This window comes from Cottoperca gobio, chromosome 10 (genome assembly GCF_900634415.1).
Source record: "Cottoperca gobio chromosome 10, fCotGob3.1, whole genome shotgun sequence".
Classification (NCBI taxonomy): domain Eukaryota; kingdom Metazoa; phylum Chordata; class Actinopteri; order Perciformes; family Bovichtidae; genus Cottoperca; species Cottoperca gobio.
In genome coordinates this window covers 4,025,807-4,046,449 of record NC_041364.1, presented here as the reverse complement: position 1 = coordinate 4,046,449, position 20,643 = coordinate 4,025,807, and the positions used below count along the sequence as shown (strand labels likewise).

The window sequence follows — 20,643 nt, the reverse complement described above, 5'->3', positions numbered from 1 at the left end:
GTTTACCTGAGTCACAACTTGTGACTCAGGTATTTGTGTTACTATGTGGAAATAGAGAGGCCTTTCCTTGTTTCTTTTCATCATCGTGAATGGAAAAATGTCTGCGTCACATCCGAGTCAAGGCCGCGTAGGGTAGTAAGAGGATAATGAAACTTCTTTTTCTATCTCACCTGAAAATAAAAGTGACGTTCTTTCATAGCTTGTGCTCGTTTGCTATCCTGCCGCCATCAGAATGAAATGGTGACACATTCTTAACACGCGCAAAATATAGTTTGACATGCCACTAAGATACTCGTGTAACTCTTTATATAACGTGATCTTTATCTTTAGAAGATGCTGCTGGAGGTTTGGTTGCACAATTCTATTTTCTGATGTGCTGAACTAAAGACACACACAAGCGTACACTTCCCAACCAATATCTGTGCTGCAGCACTGATCAAAGCAGATGGGGAGGTCAGTTAACCCTTAGCCTTTATTTGGATATGCTTACTGCTAAGACACATTTGCACGCAGACTTTTAGTTTGAAGAACATCCCCTTGAATTGCTGCACAATTCTTAGAAATACAAGTCCCTGCTGCTACTTGTGCAGTCTAGCATGCATCTACTTTGCAAGCCCCGAGAGGCCGAGTGCATTTTAGTTCTTGAGGGTTTTATACTGGCAGGCAGCTCAAGTAGGTGCTGTTAAGCTCATTCACATGCCTCCCTGAGTCCTGTTCCAGCTAGTCACCATGTCCACCAGCTGCCTGACCGTGGTGGGAAATAAACAGCGGCTCCCAAGTGCTTTAACATTTTGTCTGACTGCAAAGTTATTCTGCTCCGCCGGCTACTTCAGCCACCCACCATCACTCAAAGGTATAATTCTACTTAATACATTCCATCAAGCTAGCGTAGAAGTGAAAGTGGAGGATGGCTGAATGCATGAGACGCCTTCCTGTAGACAAAGAAGAATCCCATCTTCTTCTTAAACACTTCAGAACAGGTGGATGTGTGAATGTTTGTACAGCACTTAAATCAGCATCCGAGGAAGAAGAAGAAGGAGAGAGGGCCATGTGCTCGGCTAGCTTAACTTGTTGCGTTAACACCCAGTGCTTAATGTTAAGAAGACGGCTAATTAGCTTTGTGTTGTGCCAACTTCATTCAGGTAGCCAATTAGTTTAGTAGAGGTGTCCTTGCTAGTGTACTCTTCACCCACATTTTAGACATTGTTACTCGATGCTCTCATTTGTCATACGTTCAAAATATAAATAATTTGTTGTTAAATTGCAGTGACCAGAATGATTCCAGTAGTTTGGGTCCTTTTTCATTTTGGAGGTCTTCTGTCTCCTGTACTGCTCATTTTGTTTTTCTCAAGGGAATGTGGTGTTTGAGGAATGAGCCAGCGAAGCCCTTTTGCTATCATCACATGCTGTGTCTTTGTAAAACGGTCGCTCAGACCTCGCCGTGTGGCCAGATAGCGGCGTAGCGCGGCTCACGTCACCGTGTGACCTTGTTGTAGCCCACAAAGCCTCCACCTGCTCTCTCGCACAGGCTAATGGATAAAAATACCCAACAGATCCCACACTCTCTGTCAATAGAGATTCAAGGACAGCTGCTGGCCACCCTGTTAACACATGGAATGTACAAACAAAGGCAAGGGAATGCACACACGCATATTAACACAAACAGAGACAGACATGCACACGGTGGCACCCAGTGGTACATCATACTGCTGCCCCCTGAGGTGTATGATGAATGTTGTGCACATTTGGGATAAACTGCCATCGCTGCTGTTTTGTCTGCTTCAGGGGGGCGGTGCTCCTCAGTCCCCCTTGGCACACTGATACAGACAAGCTGCGGCTGTTGTGCTGAACAGACAATATAATGCAATATATTGCCATTAGCAGATATTGCACCGTAGGCAACATGACCTTCCAACCTTCAACACCGACCGTCTGACTCCCAGTGGTCTGTTTACCTCGTTACACGGCTGCAGGCTGTTTACCGCCTCGTGCAGCATCCCCGTCCACCTCATTATGCTTAAACACTCACTTTGAATTGTTATTCCAGCCATATGCTCTTTATTAGACAGCCAGACATTCATGAGACTGACATTTAATTGTATGCAAAGCCACATTAAGGTGTGGAGAATCTAGAAAATGTACAGAAGGATTTTGCTGCCTTTTTGTAAATGGACTGCGCTTTTCCAATCTTTCAAAGCGCTTTACAAAACATGTCATTCACCCATTCACACACAATCATACAGAGTCAGAGGACCATACAAGGTGCACATCAGCTCGTCAGTAGTGTCACACACACTCACACACCGTTGGGGTTCAGTATCTTGCCCAATGACACTTCAACATGCTGACTGCAGGACTGGGAACCACCGACCTCCTGAGCCACAGCCGCCCAGTTTCTGTGGATGTTTCTATAATGGAAATGGCATTTAGCAGTTTAGCTAATGAACCCCGGTAAGACCTGAGGGACTGTGTGCTTTGATCTGCTGTCAGGTAAATTATGGCCTCAATTTACAACTATAGTCCTCATGGTTTAATCTTTTTATTCATCTTTTTTTCACCTATAAAATGTCAGAAAATAGTGACCATTGCAATTTCCTAAATCCCAAGGTGACATCTGCAGATCTGCAGAAGCTACATATAATGTTTTGGCAATTTGCTTGAAAATGACAAATGAAAATCAATTGTTAAAATAGTTTATTAACAGTAATATTTTTCTGTCGGTCGACGAATGAAATGATTGAGTTATTGTTTCAGCTCAAGTATACGCATTACATTTCTGCAATCACAAGGGAGGATTTATATTTAAAGGACTTTGATAAAAGGTCCTTTGAGGAAGTTTGTTTTTATCTTCATCTTTCATCTTAAGCTTTATCACTTTGTTGGTCTGCATATCACTAATTATATTCTATTAAAGAGCAGTAATAACTGTTTGCTATCTGTAATTCATTTCTGCTTTTTGTCTTATGCGATAGTAAAGGTGTCAGGGTTGCCTTCAGGAAACTGCTATTGTGAGAATTTGTGGGGTTTTTTTTCTATTTAATTATTAGCAGATTATATAATGATTTTAAAATATTTGTTAGCTAGTAAGATGGTAGTGTCCCTGCAGGCCCCCAGATGCACGGTCCTACCAGTTGACCCAGATGGCTCCTGGTATGCCATACCTTCCATAGGTTAGCGAGCAGTAGGGGGTTGGAGGCACGGCTGAAATGGTCTCTTTAGGCTGTGTGTGTGTGTGTGTGTGTGTGTGTGTGTGTGTGTGTGTGTGTGTGTGTGTGTGTGCGTGTGCGTGGACACCGAGACATTATCTAGCCAGTGTCATCTGAGGAATGCAAGCCTCACCCCGGCCTGACACACAAGACGGCCCCTCCGCTGTCACGGTAACAGGATCCAGAAATACCGACGCATCGCTGGTCAAAACTTCAAAAGGGTGCTGGGGGGGTCTGCTGCACAAAACGAATGAATGACTGAGTTAATGAATACATATTTTTCCCAATTACACAAGGCTACACTTCTTTTAATAGAAATATGTTGCAATTTGCTTCAAAATGAAACCTTCTTAGGTTTTGGAATCTCCCTTTTTTTTTTTTGCTAACCACTGAATGAGAAAACCCCCACGTCCACACATTTTGCAGAAATGATCATTGGATTTCTTTAATCATGCTTATGTCACCCTAATGAGCTGGGGTTTTTTTTGCATATCACGTCCTCATTGTTTGATTCCAACCTTGAGGCCACGGTTAAGTTCAGAGGGTGAAGGTACGCAGTGCAAAGCCCCCCCCCCCCCCCCCCCCGCAGTGACAAGTGAGCAATTGTTATAGAACTAGGTCGTCCTCGCTCCCAAGTCGCAGGGGATTAATTTGTGCTTTTCGCAGCTATTTTCTGAAACAGAACGACAACAAATCCTCCCCGCACAAAGTGCCGTGATTAGAACGGCCGTTCCTTCTCTCGCTGCCAGGGATCAAGGTCGTAAGCATCTTAGACGGGGATGGTGCAACGAGCCGGGAGAAAGATGCAGCTTGTTTCCCGAATGCAGCCGCATGCAAACTGGAAATCGCAGTTTTAATTGCATTATTTCGTTTATTATTTAAGTGTTGTGCACTTAATCAGCACTTCCACTGTGATGTTCTTATTTAGTTAGACCGGGGGGAAAGTTGTTTCCTTTAGCTCACAAGGATCCAAAACGTAGCCGATGATGGAAAGTTTGTTATATTTGAAGCGACATACGTCAGAGCACAGGCCTGCTCCTCTGACCGCCGCCACAGACAGAAGGAAGCATCACAAAGTGCCACATTTCACAATTTGCCAATTTGAGATGTTACTCAGTGTGAACAATCATTCAGAGAAGTTCTTTACAAGTTGCCCAGCAGTGCTGACAGGAGTACATATGCCTCACAGTATGCGGCCACCCTGGTTTCTCTCACTCTCTGTGTTCATCTCTCGGTTGCTTAGTGAGAATATCAGTGGAGTTGGCACACGGACTCTGCTTTAAAGTGTGTCGGGAGATTAATAGCGAAAGGAATTGATCACTGTAGCCTTAGATGCATTGGATTAAAACTGTGTTTTTGATTGATCCCACTATAGTCTCACTCTTACGTGACAACTAAATGTGAATTCATATTAAATCCTGTGCATTAAAGAAACAGTACAATGCCCCCCTCTGTTATTGATGCAGATAAATCTCCATGGAATCTGGATGTTTCAGGTGAAAGTACAACGTGTTCTGCAGCTTTGCACCAGGCTAACAAACGTGTCATTTGGATCTCTTGACGGAAGGATTTCCCGGACAGTAGTCGGATCAGAACAGGTCTTGCGTGCACAAATGCAGACGCCTGGAGATGTTCATGCCGTCAACAAAGGAGACACGATCATTGATTTACTCTGCTGGGTGACTCAGAGAGGGCAGCAGCCATCGTGTCTGCGTTTATTGGGTTATAACAATTAATTGGTCATTCCAATACGGATATAAAAACATAACCTCAGTCCCTTGACGCACATTAACCGATCAGTCTTTCTACCGTATGAGTTACTGCTCTATAAAATGCTGCCGATGCTCGATTCTTTCCACAGTTTTAGTTTACGACGGCAGACATGTGACACCTGGAATATATAGTTTACACAGGTGATTGTTGAGTCAAACGAGACTCACGGGGTGTGTTGAAATGATTTGTATCTGATCATCCATCAGATACAGAGAGGCTGCTTAGGTCATCAGAAACGACCTTCACCTCACCACCTGACACTCTTTTGTTTATTTCTCCCACAGTGTCCCTTTGTCTCTGAAAGGTCTCAGCCTCTGTCTCTGATGTTTGTCTACAGCGGGTGAAAGATGCATGCAGAGGCCTGCTATCTGCACTCAGCCAGAGCCAAATGAATAAATGCATTGATCATTTGTGCCACAGTGAAAGGGCCCGACTAGAGGGAAGCTTCCTATCTGGCAAACAGACACTGTGGTGTTGAGAGATAAGAAAAGCAGAGGCTCTTCCTAACCATAGTTTAGGCTGAACCAGGGTTCAATTAATCAAAACACATGCATCGTGTAAATGTGAGGATTTACAACCTTTTTTACTTCTAAGCTGAATATCTTTTTGACTGTTGGTGGGACAAAACAAGGAATTTAACGAATCAATTGAGAAAATAGTAACGATATTTGCACGTATACCACTCTTACTGCATTTTATTCTATTTAATTGTGTACTCGCTACTTTACTTTCTTGTTCTTTTGCTGTGACGAGGTACATTTCCCCGTTGTGGGACTAATAAAGGATTTCTACAGCTCTTCTTAGAGTATAAAGCTGCATCATGCAGAAACCTATGAACAAGTTATTTTGCTTTCCGGATCACAGATTTGCAATCAGAAAAGATTTATCAGTCATTCTTAATTGTATTTGTATTTAGAGCTCCAACAATTAGTTGATTAATCAATTAGTTGATTGACAGACCAATTAACTGCCAGCTGTTTTTGTAATTGATTAATCTTTTAAGTCTTTCAGCCAATTAAAAATGCAAAACACTGGTTCCAGCTTCTGTTTTTCTCTCTCATATATGACATCATTTGAGTATCTTAAGGTTTAGATTACAGGTCAGATAACATCACCGTGGCTTCTGAGAAATTGTATTTGCCATTTTCATCACAATGTTTTCCCCTTTCATAGACCGACCGGTTTAATGGATTAATGAAGAAAATAATCGGCAGATTAATTGATTATTCTAATCCTAAGCATTTGTTTTGACTCTGATACCATGTGAAACTGCATCTGGTTTCACTGCAACCTTAGTCTCTTCTGATTTCTTCTAAATATCAATGAACGCAATGCAGGAAAAACATCACAACTTCCTTGACCTCCCTTTGCCCACTGAATGCCACTCCACAGGCTGGCAGAGGGCCCGACACTGCACCCATTTCCTCTGGGGCCTAGCATAAAGGGTGGAAATGGAGTACGTCTTGTGTGTGTGTGTGTGTGTGTGTGTGTGTGTGTGTGTGTGTGTGTTTTGGTGCCCCAAGCAGAGAAGATGGGGCCTGCTATTGTTTAATTTGAATCCAGGAGAGGAAATGCCTCCACTCGTTGGGCTGCATTGCACGGCTTCCATCTGTCTCACAAATGAAGGTGTAAAGCGGTGACGTAGTTGTGCTGCAAGAAGGAAATTACTGGGGAAGTTTAGAAATACATTCGGTAACTGGTATGCGAGGAATGTCATTCTTAGTTTTGCACAAACGGCTTTGAAGTGTCCGCTAGGTTTTTTTTTATTTATTTTTTATCAAGAACAGCATCTTGGTATGTTTTTCCGTCAGCGGGGGCCACCTGTGTTCCTGGAAGGATTAGTTTGGACAAGGAAGGAGGAGGGATTAGATGGTGTTACTGGTTTAGCCTGGGAGTTTGAGCTACACCCCCCCCCCAAAATCAAGCCGTTGTTAAAAAAGAAAGAAAAGAACCTGCTTTGTCTTTATTCAGCACACAATGAGCAGCGTTTCAGCCTTCATCAGCATGTCCTAGTTTCTGCTACCCACTACTCTTCCTGTTTCTGTTCTCCACTGTTGGTTTCAGCCAAAGATGTGAATGAACACGAAGCATGCATCACCTGAGTGATGTTGAAAGCGCAGATCAAATACCCTCTGCTTTTGATCTCTCTCCTAAGAGGCAAACGCATAAAAATCAGCTGTGAGATGATGCGAATTGAAGTCCTTGTAAGGACTTTAGTTTTTTCGAATGTTAAATTGTTTGAAATAAACAAATAAATCGCATGAAAAACTGAAAACTTGTGTAAAATTGAGACGGTTATGTTGTGATTTGAGGATCCTGTCCATGTCTCCCTGTGCACTTTGTTGGTAATTGTGTTTGGCTCCGTCTAAAAGGAGACCAGAGAGGGGGGGGGGGAAAGAAAGCAAATTGGACCGGAAAATGTAGAGCCCAGCGAGTGGAAACGATGGGGTCCTTTACATTCTTTCCATACAGTCAATCTGAAATATTTGAGATTGAAGCCACAATTGATGGTTTTGCATACTTCTCCCTGTGAGGCTGCGTTTGAGTGGCGCTGTTGTATTCACCGTGACGTCACTGTGGAAGGGGAAAAAGAAGCCTGCAATGCTGCCCCCTAGTGGTGACCGTTCACCATTCATCCTCAAAGTTGATGTTTCTTTCCCACTCCATGGAAAGACTAGTAATCACATTGTATGTATATGTATTCTTTATGTATGTATACTGCTTTCTTTTTTTAGTTGCATGTTCAGTTTTAGCTTTTATTTTTTAATAAAGTGTTTGTGTTTTAAATAGTTTAAGACTCCCTAAAGGAAATAATCACATCCCCGGTTTTACGAGTTTTTTGCAGCCGAAGAAGCTTGTAAATCAGCGTCTCGCCTCTAAATGATGAGTTGAGTTGATTAACCAGCCAATAAATCATTTGATCTAAAATATATCAGAAGTTGGAAAGAAAAAAAAGAGCACAAACATCTCCTTTGTGTTTTCAGATTGCTTTTTTGTCCAACCAAACCAGCAGACATTCACATTTTTTGGCACTTTTGCTTTAAAATATGACTTAATCAATTAATTAATCAATATCAAAACAGTTGCCAGTTCATTTTCTGTCTATCAAGTAATTGATTAATCAACATCCTTCAGGCACAAAGTTAAATATGTACCATTAACCTGCATGGTCACCTTCATATTCAAGTAATTGTTCACTTTCCTATTTTTTTTGCATCCATTTTTTTAACCTTGTATAAATGAGTTGGACGTTTTAATTTCAGGAATGTGTCTCATGAGTCATTGTGGCATTTATCCCAAATGTACCCAGTTAATCCAGGCTGCAGTTCCTGGTCGCCCAGTAGGTGGCGGTATGAGTCTAAACATGGCCTCTATGGAACCACTGCTCCTGTGCTGTTTCACTGACCACAGACACTTTGAACATACGGATTTGGTTAGTGAGGATATCACTGATGTAATGGGTCCAGGCGGCCCTGAGGACACTTTCTTTCTGTGTCCGCTTCATAAAGGCCAAACCCAAATAACAGAAAGGGTTTACGCTGACGTCAAGAGCCAGTTTCATAACACAGTCCACAGTCTGTAGTGGAGTCTCACATGTTTGTTGACTGTTAGATTTACATGGTTCTTGGATTTTACTACACTTTTCTTTTCCACTTTGTTGAAATTGAATTGGAAATGTTGAATTCCGAGGTTCCCATTGGAAACGACACTGATCAAACATCGTGGGTGTGTTTCCTTTGTGTGTTACTTGTTTGCTTGCTGGTTGGTTGTTAGGATGTTGTTTGTTTTGGTAATCCAAGGTTGCAGCTGATTGTAATGCTTCCTCTGTAGGGTGTGATGTTTAAGAATATTATTAATAAAACAACTACAGTTTGTATATTGTGGTTAGGCTTTCATGAGAAGTGGTCTTTCTCTGAATATCACATCAGAAACGAGCATGTTTTGCAGTTATTGGACTAAAAGAAAAATCATATTTGATATTGTTACAGTTTATCTCTTAAATCAGCGTAAACTATCTATACTGAGGCGTCTAACACGGGCGCGATTCTGGCACTTGCTCCTCTACTGACAGACACCGAGACACCAAACCAGCACAAACAAAGTGTTATTCAGCTTTTGTGGTCATAACATTTTCAATAAGCTTATGATTGCTTCTGTCAGAAACATAACCCGGAGACAGGGCAGGCATTCTGTGCGGTTTCATGTGTGTGTTTGTGTGTGTCTGGCGGGGATCTAAACACAGACTCTCCGTTGTCCTCCCCGCTCTGCTGTCGCCACATCTACCTCCATTTGCCGCCGACAAAGGCATCCCAGTAGCCGCAACCAGCATCACACACACACACACACACACACACACACACACACACACACACACACACACACACACACACACACACACACACACACACACACACACACAGAGTCAGTGCCCCAGTGTGCCCCAGTACACAGTGGAGGAGCTGTACTGGCTGCCAGCTCTCGGAGAGGGCCACTTTGTTTCACCTCTGACTTGGATTCACGCCAAACAATCTGAGAGTCGCTCACTGGCTCACTTGATGAAGTAATTGAATGGGGAGGTTATAGTTGTGCAGTGTAGTTCCTTTATTTTTTATTTCCCTGCGAGGTGCTTTATTGCGTTCTAATCCAATGCGCCGTCGCAGAAATCAATGTCACCGTCTTTGTAAAAAGGTTTTCTGTTCTATGAGCGGCCAGTGTGTCCGGCGCAGAAGGAATAATCTGCATTCTAAGCACCGGTGTGATTACATTATCATCACTCGCGTGACACTTTTGCTCAATGTGGGTTTCAGTAGGAGGGTTGAAACGATAAGTCGATTAAGCAGGTAAATGTTTATCAGTTTGTTGCTGCTTTTCCTTGTTTCATATCACCCAACAATATCTGTGTAATCTATAATGAGAGCCATCGTTAGAGGATTAATAAATCATGTGCTATCACATTTAACATGCATTATCTGATTTTCTTTTGGCATTGCAACAAGATGTAAACACAACATTGACACATACAATCATTAAGAATATCTGGCTCTTCAGCAGCTAAATGCTCCCCTATGTTCATCAGGTATTCTCTAACTTTACCTGCTATGTGGTGCCGACCAGGTGTCGTTGAGGAGCTTTCCACCGACACCCGCAACCTGCTGCGGTTGATGAGTGAAGAGAAGAAGTCATAGTCGTGCATTGCGCCTATAAATATTGATCGTAGCCGCTCTAAAGCTTTATCTGTGAGCTCCTGTGTCTAACAACACTTTCCCTCTGTTCCCCAGGACCTGGAGATCGTGTACTCGTATCTCCACGGGATGGAGGCCTTGTCCAACCTGCGAGAGCACCAGCTGAGGTTAGTGTCGCCTCACATTCACGCTACTTAATTAACGCAATGGAGAGCTTGATATTCCAATCACATTAATTTCAAATGCAAATGAAATCACCGACAACTCCTCGGTGTCTGCTCCATGACGGTTGAAGTCAGGGGTGGAAAATGAACACGGAGCCGGCAGCCAACTGCTGGTTAGAGTCGTCTGGTTTTCTAATCCAGCAGCCGCTTTGCCCTACAGCCACTCGTTGGCTGGAATAAAATGTTCTTCTCAAAAAAAAAAGCAAATATGCTCGTTAAAAGACAAAATGACTGAAATCCAGCTTTTACTGCGACTGGCACATATAAAGGTACATTTCCCTGATTGGTATAAATGTATTTTAAGCACGATTAATGACGTTTAAGGCAGTTTCCTTTAGTGCGTGTTTACTAGATAACAAAGTGATTCGATATGTTGGTTCTTGTAAGTGTGTACACGTTAACAGGATATGAAAACCTCCAACTCTAAAAGAGGAATTTAATTTGGTCTCAGGTGTGACAGTAGAGACGGATTGACTCTTAAACTCTGTTGATGGCGTGATTGTAACTTTAATATCTTTGGGTTTTAGGACTGCCGGTGAAAACGTCCCCTTGGAACTCGTGGGCATTTTCGCACATTAAATTATTTGTAAATGAAAGTAAGCATTAGTACAATAAAAGGCAAATTGACGGGGTTCATATGGAGCGGCTCTCAATATTGAAGCATATTTGTTTGATTGAGTCTAAAAGGACGAGTGTGTCTCTACATAAAGATCTCAGATTTCACTAAAACACGCTGCTCTGCTCTCCAAACACGTTTCTCTTTGTGGCTTTTTCTGCTCTCCTGTCACCACATTTAGCCTTCTAGTCTTTTCTGTGTGCCGCAGACTTTCCAAACACTGCATGTCAGAAGTCTCTTCCCAGCATGCCTTGTGTGCATACATGTGGATTATACTGGCGGCGGAACAATGTAGCGGTACATGACCCGCAAACTGGAACATTCCACTGTGTGACCCCTCGGAGGCCTCCCACCCTACAGTAACCCCTCTCCCTCCTCCCTGTTTAGATCCTGAGGAATGTCCCCGTGGTCCCACAGACCAATCCACCACTCGTGCCAACTTTGCTTATCCTAACTTTACAAAAAAACAAAACGATTCCCAGCCAGCTAGGATCCCACTAACTGTGGGATTATGTTATACTTCTTTCTCCTCCACATTTCGTCTGGGAGGAATGTGTTGTTTTCCCTCTGTGGAGTTTTTTTTCGCACCGACTTTGTTTTTTAGAGCCAGGATTGAGCCAATGACGGGGGGGCTGCGACACGAAGCCTTTCGTGTTTTTAGTCAGCTACTGTTTACTATCGTTGACTGGCGGTGAAGTTGAGGCACACCCTTTTATGTTGAACAATCTTTACCTCAGGAAAACAAAACGACATTTCACTAACGAGAGCAGTGGGAGCACAACGTCAGTGTGCGCCTAATTGAGGAAGAGAAAATATTGCAAATGAATTCATCTGACCGGGAGAATAAACCTGCGAGTCGAAGGTAAATTGTTCAAATCCCAAAACAAACTTTTAAAATCTGTCACGGTGCAGAAAATGTGTAACTGTCTCCCAAAACTTTCATCAGCGCTGCACCAACAACAAACTATAAAAGTGACCGAATACAAAATAAAATGTTTGGCAACAACGCCATGGAAATTATAAACGAACACAATAAAACAAATAGGGAAAAATTAAATGAAAGAGATTACCCAAAATAAAAACCAGATTAAAATATATTATAATAATATAATTATATATTATTATAATACATTTTACTCACTGCCCTCACCCTCACTGATGGTGGCTGAAAGTCATTCTGGGAAATGTAGGAAATGACTAATTGTAGGTTTGCCAAATAAGAAATGAGTTTCGAGGATTGTTCTCGTCACATTTATCAAAGTTGGGACCGAGTCATTGTTTTTCAAGTCCCTCACAGGTCATGTGACCTGAGCCCACACCTCTGGCGTTTAGTATTTGAAGCTATACTCTTATTAGACTTATGTCTGGATCTATTCCTTTAATCTTTCTGTTTTGTCACATTACCAACCAAAGTTAATATTTCCTCCTCTTGTTTTCTGACTCTTCCTGTCGTCTCTGTCCCTGCAGGATAATGTGTGAGACGGTGCGTTATGAGCGACATGAGGCCAATGAAGTGCTATACTAGTAAGTACCACAGTGTGTGTGTGTGTGTGTGTGTGTGTGTGTGTGTGTGTGTGTGTGTGTGTGTGAATGAATATTGATGATATATGGTCAAATACTTACATCTCTACCAGCGTATGAACACCTGAAAAACAGCAGCATGGAGCCAATGAAACGATATTTCAAGGCTGTGTGATCAAAGCACACTTTGGCCCGGGCCGTTACTCAGAGTTATTGATGATCTGAGGCACAACGGAGCGGCCAGGTTGACTTAAATGAAAACAAATGTCCATAAAGCAAAGAAGCAGTCAGTCGATGCCTTTATGTGTGTGTGTGTGTGTGTGTGTGTGTGTGTGTGTGTGTGTGTGTGTGTGTGTGTGTGTGTGTGTGTGTGTGTGTGTGTGTGTGTGTGTGTGTGTGTGTGTGTGTGTGTGTGTGTGTGTGTGTGTGTGTGTGTGTGGTTCACACCAAACCACTCTACAGCTCCACTGAAGAGAAATCACCTCGAAGTGATTTCCAGTGTAGTTTCTGCTTGATTCAATAAGTCACTGTCTGCTGATTGAATCGAGAAAGAAGAGCTGTAGCTATAACGGCTCCTAAAAGCATTCGCGTCCATGCTAGTAGCTAGCTCTCGAGATGATGCGTGTGAGCTTCCTCCTTTCAGCCCGGTGCTGTGAAAGGTTAATATGATCGAAAAGCCGTATTGACAGATTCCTGACAGCTTTTGAGTGCGTTGGGACCTTTTTTCTCAGCGCCTGCCAGAGCAGTTTCACTGCTGTCACATGTTGACGTCTTCGGAACACCCATGGTGAGAATTAAGACAGTTAATTAACATTATCAGCCTCTCGAGGGGCTACAGAGGGCGCAATGTCCCTTCACTGCCTCCTGATCCCCGGTGTGTGTGTGTGTGTGTGTGTGTGTGTGTGTGTGTGTGTGTGTGTGTGTGTGTGTGTGTGTGTGTGTGTGTGTGTGTGTGTGTGGGGAGGGGGGGGTCTATATGTATGTGTGTGTGTGTGTGTTGGGAGTGATGGGGAAGAGTCAACACCTTATTAGAAGCCCATCGGCGGTGTGGGAGCTGATTAAACAATAGGAATGCAGATTAAGCTGTGGTCTCGCATAATAGACTTGAGTTTCAGCAAGATTCCCTCAGGCCACGCACACACACACACACACACACACACACACACACACACACACACACACACACACACACACAGTGGAAGCACTTACTTTTTACACATAAGCAGTGTTTCCAGATATAGACGGCTTAACGTGGACGGAGTCTAACACCTCATTCAGACCAACTCAGTGGCACGGGCCAAAGCTGCATCAGCTGACGCTCCCTGGACTCCGGTGCACTTTGACTGTGCTCCTCAACAAATGGTTGCCACACAGAAACACAAATACATAATAATAATAAGAATCTTTGGAGCTTCATTCAACATTGGAATGATTGTTTTGCACGTCTCTTCATTCTGTTTCAACCCACTGAATCTGCACAGTTACACTACACCAGCTACACTAATATAATCAGTATTATACTATCTGTGTTGGATTGTTTCCTACGCATCTCTAATAACTCCAGAGCGCTGTAATGGCCAAAAGTCAAAAATGCATTGAAATTATTATTAAAAGAAAAAATATATATTCTGCTTTAATTCATATTCGGTGGCATTTAGACTTTTAAAAACTAAATGTTCAATGCCTTTACTCTCCCACTTGCCACATGCACAAAATGTTCTATTCATTAAAGAAAGATGATTTAATAAAAAACTAGATTCATTTATTTAATTTGATGAATCACTTTATTCAAAGTCAGGATTTTGTTCATCTTTAAACATCTTTGAATGAATCAGAAAGTTTAACTTAACATTTAAGTGTGTAGGGAGTATTCCTCACCTTATTACCACAAGTGTTCTACTTATGTTTTGAGAGGAGTTGTGGGACGCTCTTAATCCTGGAAGTGGACGAGGATATTAGGATGTGTGGGAGTCTATGAGTAACTATTTCACAGAATATTGCTTGTGATACATTTCCTGGAAATTCAGTTGAGAAACTTCTTAATAGTCAAAATAATGAGAAGACTCTGACAGACTTCAATATTACGATAACTAAATCAAATCAATACGTGACAAACACACACCAACTAGGATCATTCTTATATCAGAGATGCACCTCATGATCATCTTCCTTATTTATTGATCTGCTGTTTTATTTCTTAATTAACACATCCGTCTTTTAAAATGTCAGAAAATAAAAAACACTCACAGAAGACACAGAAAAGCATCAAATCCTCACAGCTAGGAAAGCTGGCAGCCATCTTTCTGGATCCATCATTTTACACAGAACTAAACTCCGTCTACATATTAATGCTTTTTCATAATCCGTCCGTTCATCGTCTACTGCTTATCCGGGGTCGGGTCGCGGGGGCAGCAGCTCCAGTAAGGAACCCCAATCTTCCCTTCTCCGGGCCACATCCTCCAGCTCCCGCCAGGATCCCGAGTGAGGAGATATCATCTCTCCACCGAGTCCTGGGTCTTCCCCAGGGTCTCCTCCCAGCTGGACGTGCCTGGAACACCTCCCTAGGGAGGCGCCCAGGTGGCTCCTTACTAGATGAACCACCTCAACTGGCTCCTTTTCAACGTAAAGCAGCAGCGGCTCTACTCCGAGTCTCTCCTGATGGCTGAGCTTCTGACCCTCTCTCTAAGGGACACGCCACTCGTCTGAGAAAACCCATTTCGGCTGCGTGTACCCGTGATCTCGTTCTTTTTCATAATGTTCGATAAAACCATTCATGATTCATACAGAATGACCCAGTTAATGACCCGCACACTCTCCCTCTCACTCCCTGGCTGTTGGCAGTCCTGGAGCAGTGATAGGAGGATAAGGTTAATAGTTATGAAAGGACTCATTTTTCCTGCCTGGGGCTCGAGATTGCTAGAGTGCTAAAACTACATGCATGCACACATACACACACACACACACACACACACACACACACACACACACGCACACGCACACTCTGTCATGAAAACATCCCATACTGTGAGAGCATCCAGAGATTATAGTAGCAAAGCCCTCCTGAGATGGAGGCTGACCTGGCACATTTCACGTTGGCCGGTGAAGAGGGTTAGTACCTTCTGGTCGCCCTTTTAATCTCTTCCATGTCAGCGCTTTCAACGCGACCCTTGATCCTTTGACCCTCACTGGCCTGTGTGGTCCAACTGAAAACCCCACGATTATAGATTTGCGATGCGCTGGTGTGCTGCAGGTTTGTGAACTTCTAACTACCGACATTGGAGTCAAATAGTGGAAGTAATCCATCTCATCAGAGCGGAAAAGACGATTCATTTGTCAGTCAACATAAAATGAATTGGCAACCATTTTTCTTTTATGTTAGTAGACCGAATATCTTTAAATTTGAACTGTTGGTCGGACAAAACTAGACATTTGAAGACGTCATAGCAACTTTCCTAAATGTTTGAACCTTTGTATTCACCGAGCGATTCATTGAGAGAGTCATTTGCAGGTTAATCGATTACAAAAATAATTGTTAGTTGCAGTCGTGCATTTAATGCAGTCAGGTTTTTGTTTGTTTTGTTTGTGTTATGTAATTTAAAAGCTCCGCCTGCTTAAAACTGTGACCTTGTTTGTAGTATTTTCAGTGTACGTCACGTTTAAAGTAAGCAGCTCGATCATCCGAGTGGAACAACCTTCCTTTTGTTTGTTTGGTGGTTGTGGTGTTGTCATGAAAACTGAAATGTACTCCCTGCACCTGTCACCTGTGTTACCGTCATCGTGAAACCCCATGTTACCCTCTCAGATTGTATGTTATGATTAATATTTTGAAAGGAGGAAGAAAAATAAGAATTTGTCCCTCGTCATCAGACGCCACGAGTCAAACGAGCTGCTGCCAGGAGAGAGAAACGCTTATCTTACAACCATCAGAGCAACGATTAGCTGTGGCAACCGACCTTGTTTAACGAAGCTGGCTGTCTTTATCTTATAGTATTCCCTTGTTGGCTATTGTATATTTAGATATGCAGACAATAGCATTTGGTTATTACATATCATGACTATAACAAAGAAGCACAGTTGGCCACATTTAGCTGACGTACAGCTCCTGACGTGGAAACTCAGTCGAAAAACTCATCACATCCCGATGGCTCATATAATTAAAGGACATGCAGTATGTGCAGTGCTGACATGCAGACGTTAGTCATTTGACAAGCATCTGGAGAGGTGAAGTCGAAATGACCGAAAAATGGCTTTTAATTGCATCTGAAGTGATGAGGGGGGGGGCATCAGTCCAGGTCTCAATCATCCTGCCTGTTAAGTTGAAGTAGTACAAATAGTCATTTAGTAAAAGCAGAATCTCATATTTGTCTTTAGTAGGAAAATAAAAACACAACTATGATTACAAACTGGTATGAGCACATGAGTTTCACACATTGCAAAGCTGCAGTTTCCCACCAACCAGTCACCGCTGTGCTCTCCACCTCCTCTCTCTCCACCTCCTCTCTCTCCACCTCCTCTCGAGCTTTTTTAGCTTTAGATCTTATTTTATTTTTTAAAAATAGATTTGTTTTTAGGACAATTGGTACAAATAGGTATGAACACTTTAATTAATACACCTTTGTGAGTCTCTTGAGAGTTTCATGGTGAAAACATCTCAACATTAACAACTTAAATTTCACTCCCTCCCATCGCCTCCATAGCACTCGTGCACCCCGCTGTTAAAAGCTCCCCAAGGGGGTTTGGGTGGATGATGTTTAGCGTTAGACGATCGCTTCCCCGTACGCATGACCCAGTTCAGTCAAGCTGTCGCGGCGCATAACAGTCTCCTATCTCCTGCTTTTCTGGTGTTGTATCTTCTCTTCCTCCTCCTCCATGTGAAGTGCTCCCGTCGCTCCGTGCATCTGCGTGCCAGCAATTAATAATTTAGCATTTCATTCGTGTCATCTCTGAACGCAAGGAAGAACCATAAAAGGAACGGAACGAGTCTGGAGGGAGACAGATGGAGATCAGCGGAGGGAAGAGGAGAACGGATGCTGTTGGAGGATTTTGCACTGTGTCAGTAGGGTGTGCTGTCTACAGCCTCATTAGTTCTACAAGGAAAGTGTGGAGAGGAGGAGGAGGAGGAGGAGGAGGAGGAGGAAGGAAGGGTGAGACTTTGTTCTCAGTGATTAGAAGAAAACCCTCAGTCAGCAGAGTGATGCTGCGTGTGAATATATGCGTCTGTGTGGACACGGGTGTAAAATAAGTGCACCCATCCTTTACCTTTCTGTAAGCAAAACCCAGTCCCACCTTGACTGGTCTGACTGGTCATTGATTTAAATGGTTTCGATTAAAAAGCCTCACGCGGACCAGCGATAATCACAGAAACTGCTGCCTTATCAACACCAGAGCACCTTCAAGTACACGCTCTGATTTCAGCTTGATGAGCAGACTTTTTAAGTGCCAACTAGTAAACATCCAGATGGAGGTTTCACAAAGGGAAGCGGCCATTTGAGTTCCCATTATAATTGATGCTGTGCTTTCATAGGACAGATGAGGTTTCCACACCCTCAGGTGAAGCTTAACTGTAATACGATGAACTGATGAAGCAGACTGATAATAGCAGCAAATGTTTCTCTTTGACACTTTTCAGAATAATGTTCCTTGTTAGAAACAGTTCAACTTTATGGGGAAATCCCTTTCTCGCCTAGAGTTGGATGAGAAGTAAATATGAAGCTTTACCCAGCAAACAGTTAGCCTGCATTAGCTTAGCATAAAGACTGGGAACGGGTGTAAACGGCTAGCTTGGCTCTGTGCGCAGGTAACAAGTCTGTTTCCAGTCTTTGAGCTAAGCTAAGCTAACCGGCTGCTGTAGGTTCATGTTCACTGTACAGACACGACATTCTATTTAAATATTTTAATAAATATAAGCAATAAAGCCACCTAACTGAGACAGTAAATCCTAAAATCTGATGTCATGATGCAGCTTTAGTTCAGAATCATCAGAGCAAAAAAAAAATAAATGAAAGCAGTTTTTATTTACTGACATGCCTACTTTTGTCCACCTCAGCCGAAACTTGTCAAATTCCCAGCACTGGAGAATGATCGTATCAGTGATACGTGTCATGTGAAAACTTCCCTCTTCACATTTCTTCTTCCTCTTTAGAGGACCTAAGGTGCATTGTTTGATGTCGGACTGTCAAACAAGGAATTTATCTTATTTAAAAACTAGAATTAATCTGAAATCAAAGTAGAAATCTACACTGCTGCTTTTAACAACTCTGGCAAATTAATTTAGAATCACAAGAATATATTTACTTAAAATGAGGCACGAGTCTCTGTGTGGCGTTTGATCTGACCTGCACATCGCATATGTAACGTCGGTCCTTTGAGCCCTCTGGCCGGTTGCATCTAGATGAAAGCGTTAACTTCTTCTTCAAATTTGTTTACATTCTCTTCGATTAACACACGCGACCTCTTTGATAATCCTGCGCGTGTTGTCCACAGAAGACTCATCCAGTCTCAGCCTTGTGAGATCAGCTCTTCGCAATCTCTCTGGTTGCCATGAGAGTCCTGAGATAAGCTGGATGAGCAAGTAAACAAACAGATGCATTTAAATAAAGAAATAAAAACCTATCCTTTTAAAAATTACCAGCATGACGGTGTTTAATTTAATTTCTGAATTCCATATTTAATGAATGTTGTTTATCCGAAGGCAAACTCCCCTCAGTGGAGTCTTTGATGTTTCTTAATAAGGCCTCTGGTTCACTATAATGCCACATAATACCTGAAAAAGTGTCTGTAATTTCAATTAAATTGCCAAAAGTGCTGCATAAGTGTGTACGTGTACTTGTGTGTTTGTTTACCAGCCGTGTTGTAAGAACCTGACAGTCAGCTACATCATCCAGAGGTCACTCTGAGTTTACTGAGACTTCCTCGCCTGTGTGTTTCAGCAGAGTCGTGGGAGGATGAGCGTTCATTCCTCAGTTCATTCGTAGTTCTCTCTCTCTCTCTCGAACGCTTTCAACCTCTTTCTCACCTTTTTACTTTCTTTTTCTTTAAAGCGCTGCATTAAGTCGCAGCGCCAACGCAAACATGTCGACATTAAAGAGAGCAGCGCTGCAACAAATGATTTCATTATCGTTTTATCCCTTGATGATTTATTAACATTTAATGTTGGTTGTTGCAAAAATGGCCATCACAATTTCACAAAGCACAAGTTGAAGCCCTTTTTTTATTTCTTGTTTCGTGAGTCAAACATAATAAAACCAAAAATATATTCAGTTTAAAATCGTAACAAGTGTTTCCTTTTGACATTTTTGCGTAAAGATTACTTAAACGATTGATCAACTAATTTGTGTTCAGTGTGTAGCAGGGCATGTACTGTACATGTGAAGTGTTTGTTGCCAATATACTATGAAGTAAGTTCAGGAAAATAATACCTGAAGAACATTTAGTAACATGAAAATGAAGTAATCCCAGTAATATATCCTGTCCCTGCACAAGATTTATTTTTAAACGTAAAATACTTGTGAAAGTGAAGATATTGCTTTAAAATTGCAGAATTAATGTCAACATTTAAGTGTAAATCTTGCCCACTAAACACAATTCCTTCCTCTATTCATTATTCACATTCTGTAGATTTTATGTGATCATTTTTGCTCATCGAGTCTCTTCCTGTCTTCCAGCCCTGACGACGTCGGAAGCTGCTGGTACATCCTGTTGTCCGGCTCCGTCTTCATCAAGGAGTCCATGTTCCTGCCCAGAAGCAGGTAGGATCGTCGGCCATTTTGCTTCAGGACGCTGTTTGTTGTTGATCTTGGCTCTAACATGCGAGCAGCTTCCTTCTTTAAAAGCCTCTTTACAACAGTCACATCGGGAGGTACAAACTAATCCAATCAGTGCCAAGAGAGAGACCGTTTAACCTACACCATCTTTGTTTTCCCTCTCATCAACTTGTAATTATCCAGAGGAGTAAACGGGGTGTTTCCTTTTTTAAAGTGGCGTTTTAAACATTGTTTGCATATTTAAAGTTACAAAGGACGCACCTGCTTGTTGCTGAATTCTCAAAAGGAAAAGTTAAAATCTCTGTTTCTGTCATTAAAGAAATACTTTATTTAAGACTTAATTAAGTCCAAATACGT

At 42.3% G+C, this 20,643-nt stretch overlaps 1 protein-coding gene across 1 annotated transcript in view; it reads left to right on the top strand.

The window, feature by feature from the left end:
- Nucleotides 1-20,422, top strand: part of LOC115015127 (rap guanine nucleotide exchange factor 6-like) — a 35,506-nt gene extending 15,084 nt beyond the window's left edge. Inside the window, exons 2-4 of the mRNA XM_029442325.1 lie at nt 10,259-10,329; nt 12,470-12,526; nt 20,188-20,422. Of these exons, the coding sequence (XP_029298185.1) occupies nt 10,259-10,329; nt 12,470-12,526; nt 20,188-20,275 (216 nt within the window). The 3' untranslated portion in view covers nt 20,276-20,422. The remainder of the gene's footprint in view (nt 1-10,258; nt 10,330-12,469; nt 12,527-20,187) is intronic.
- Nucleotides 20,423-20,643: the final 221 nt, after the last annotated feature.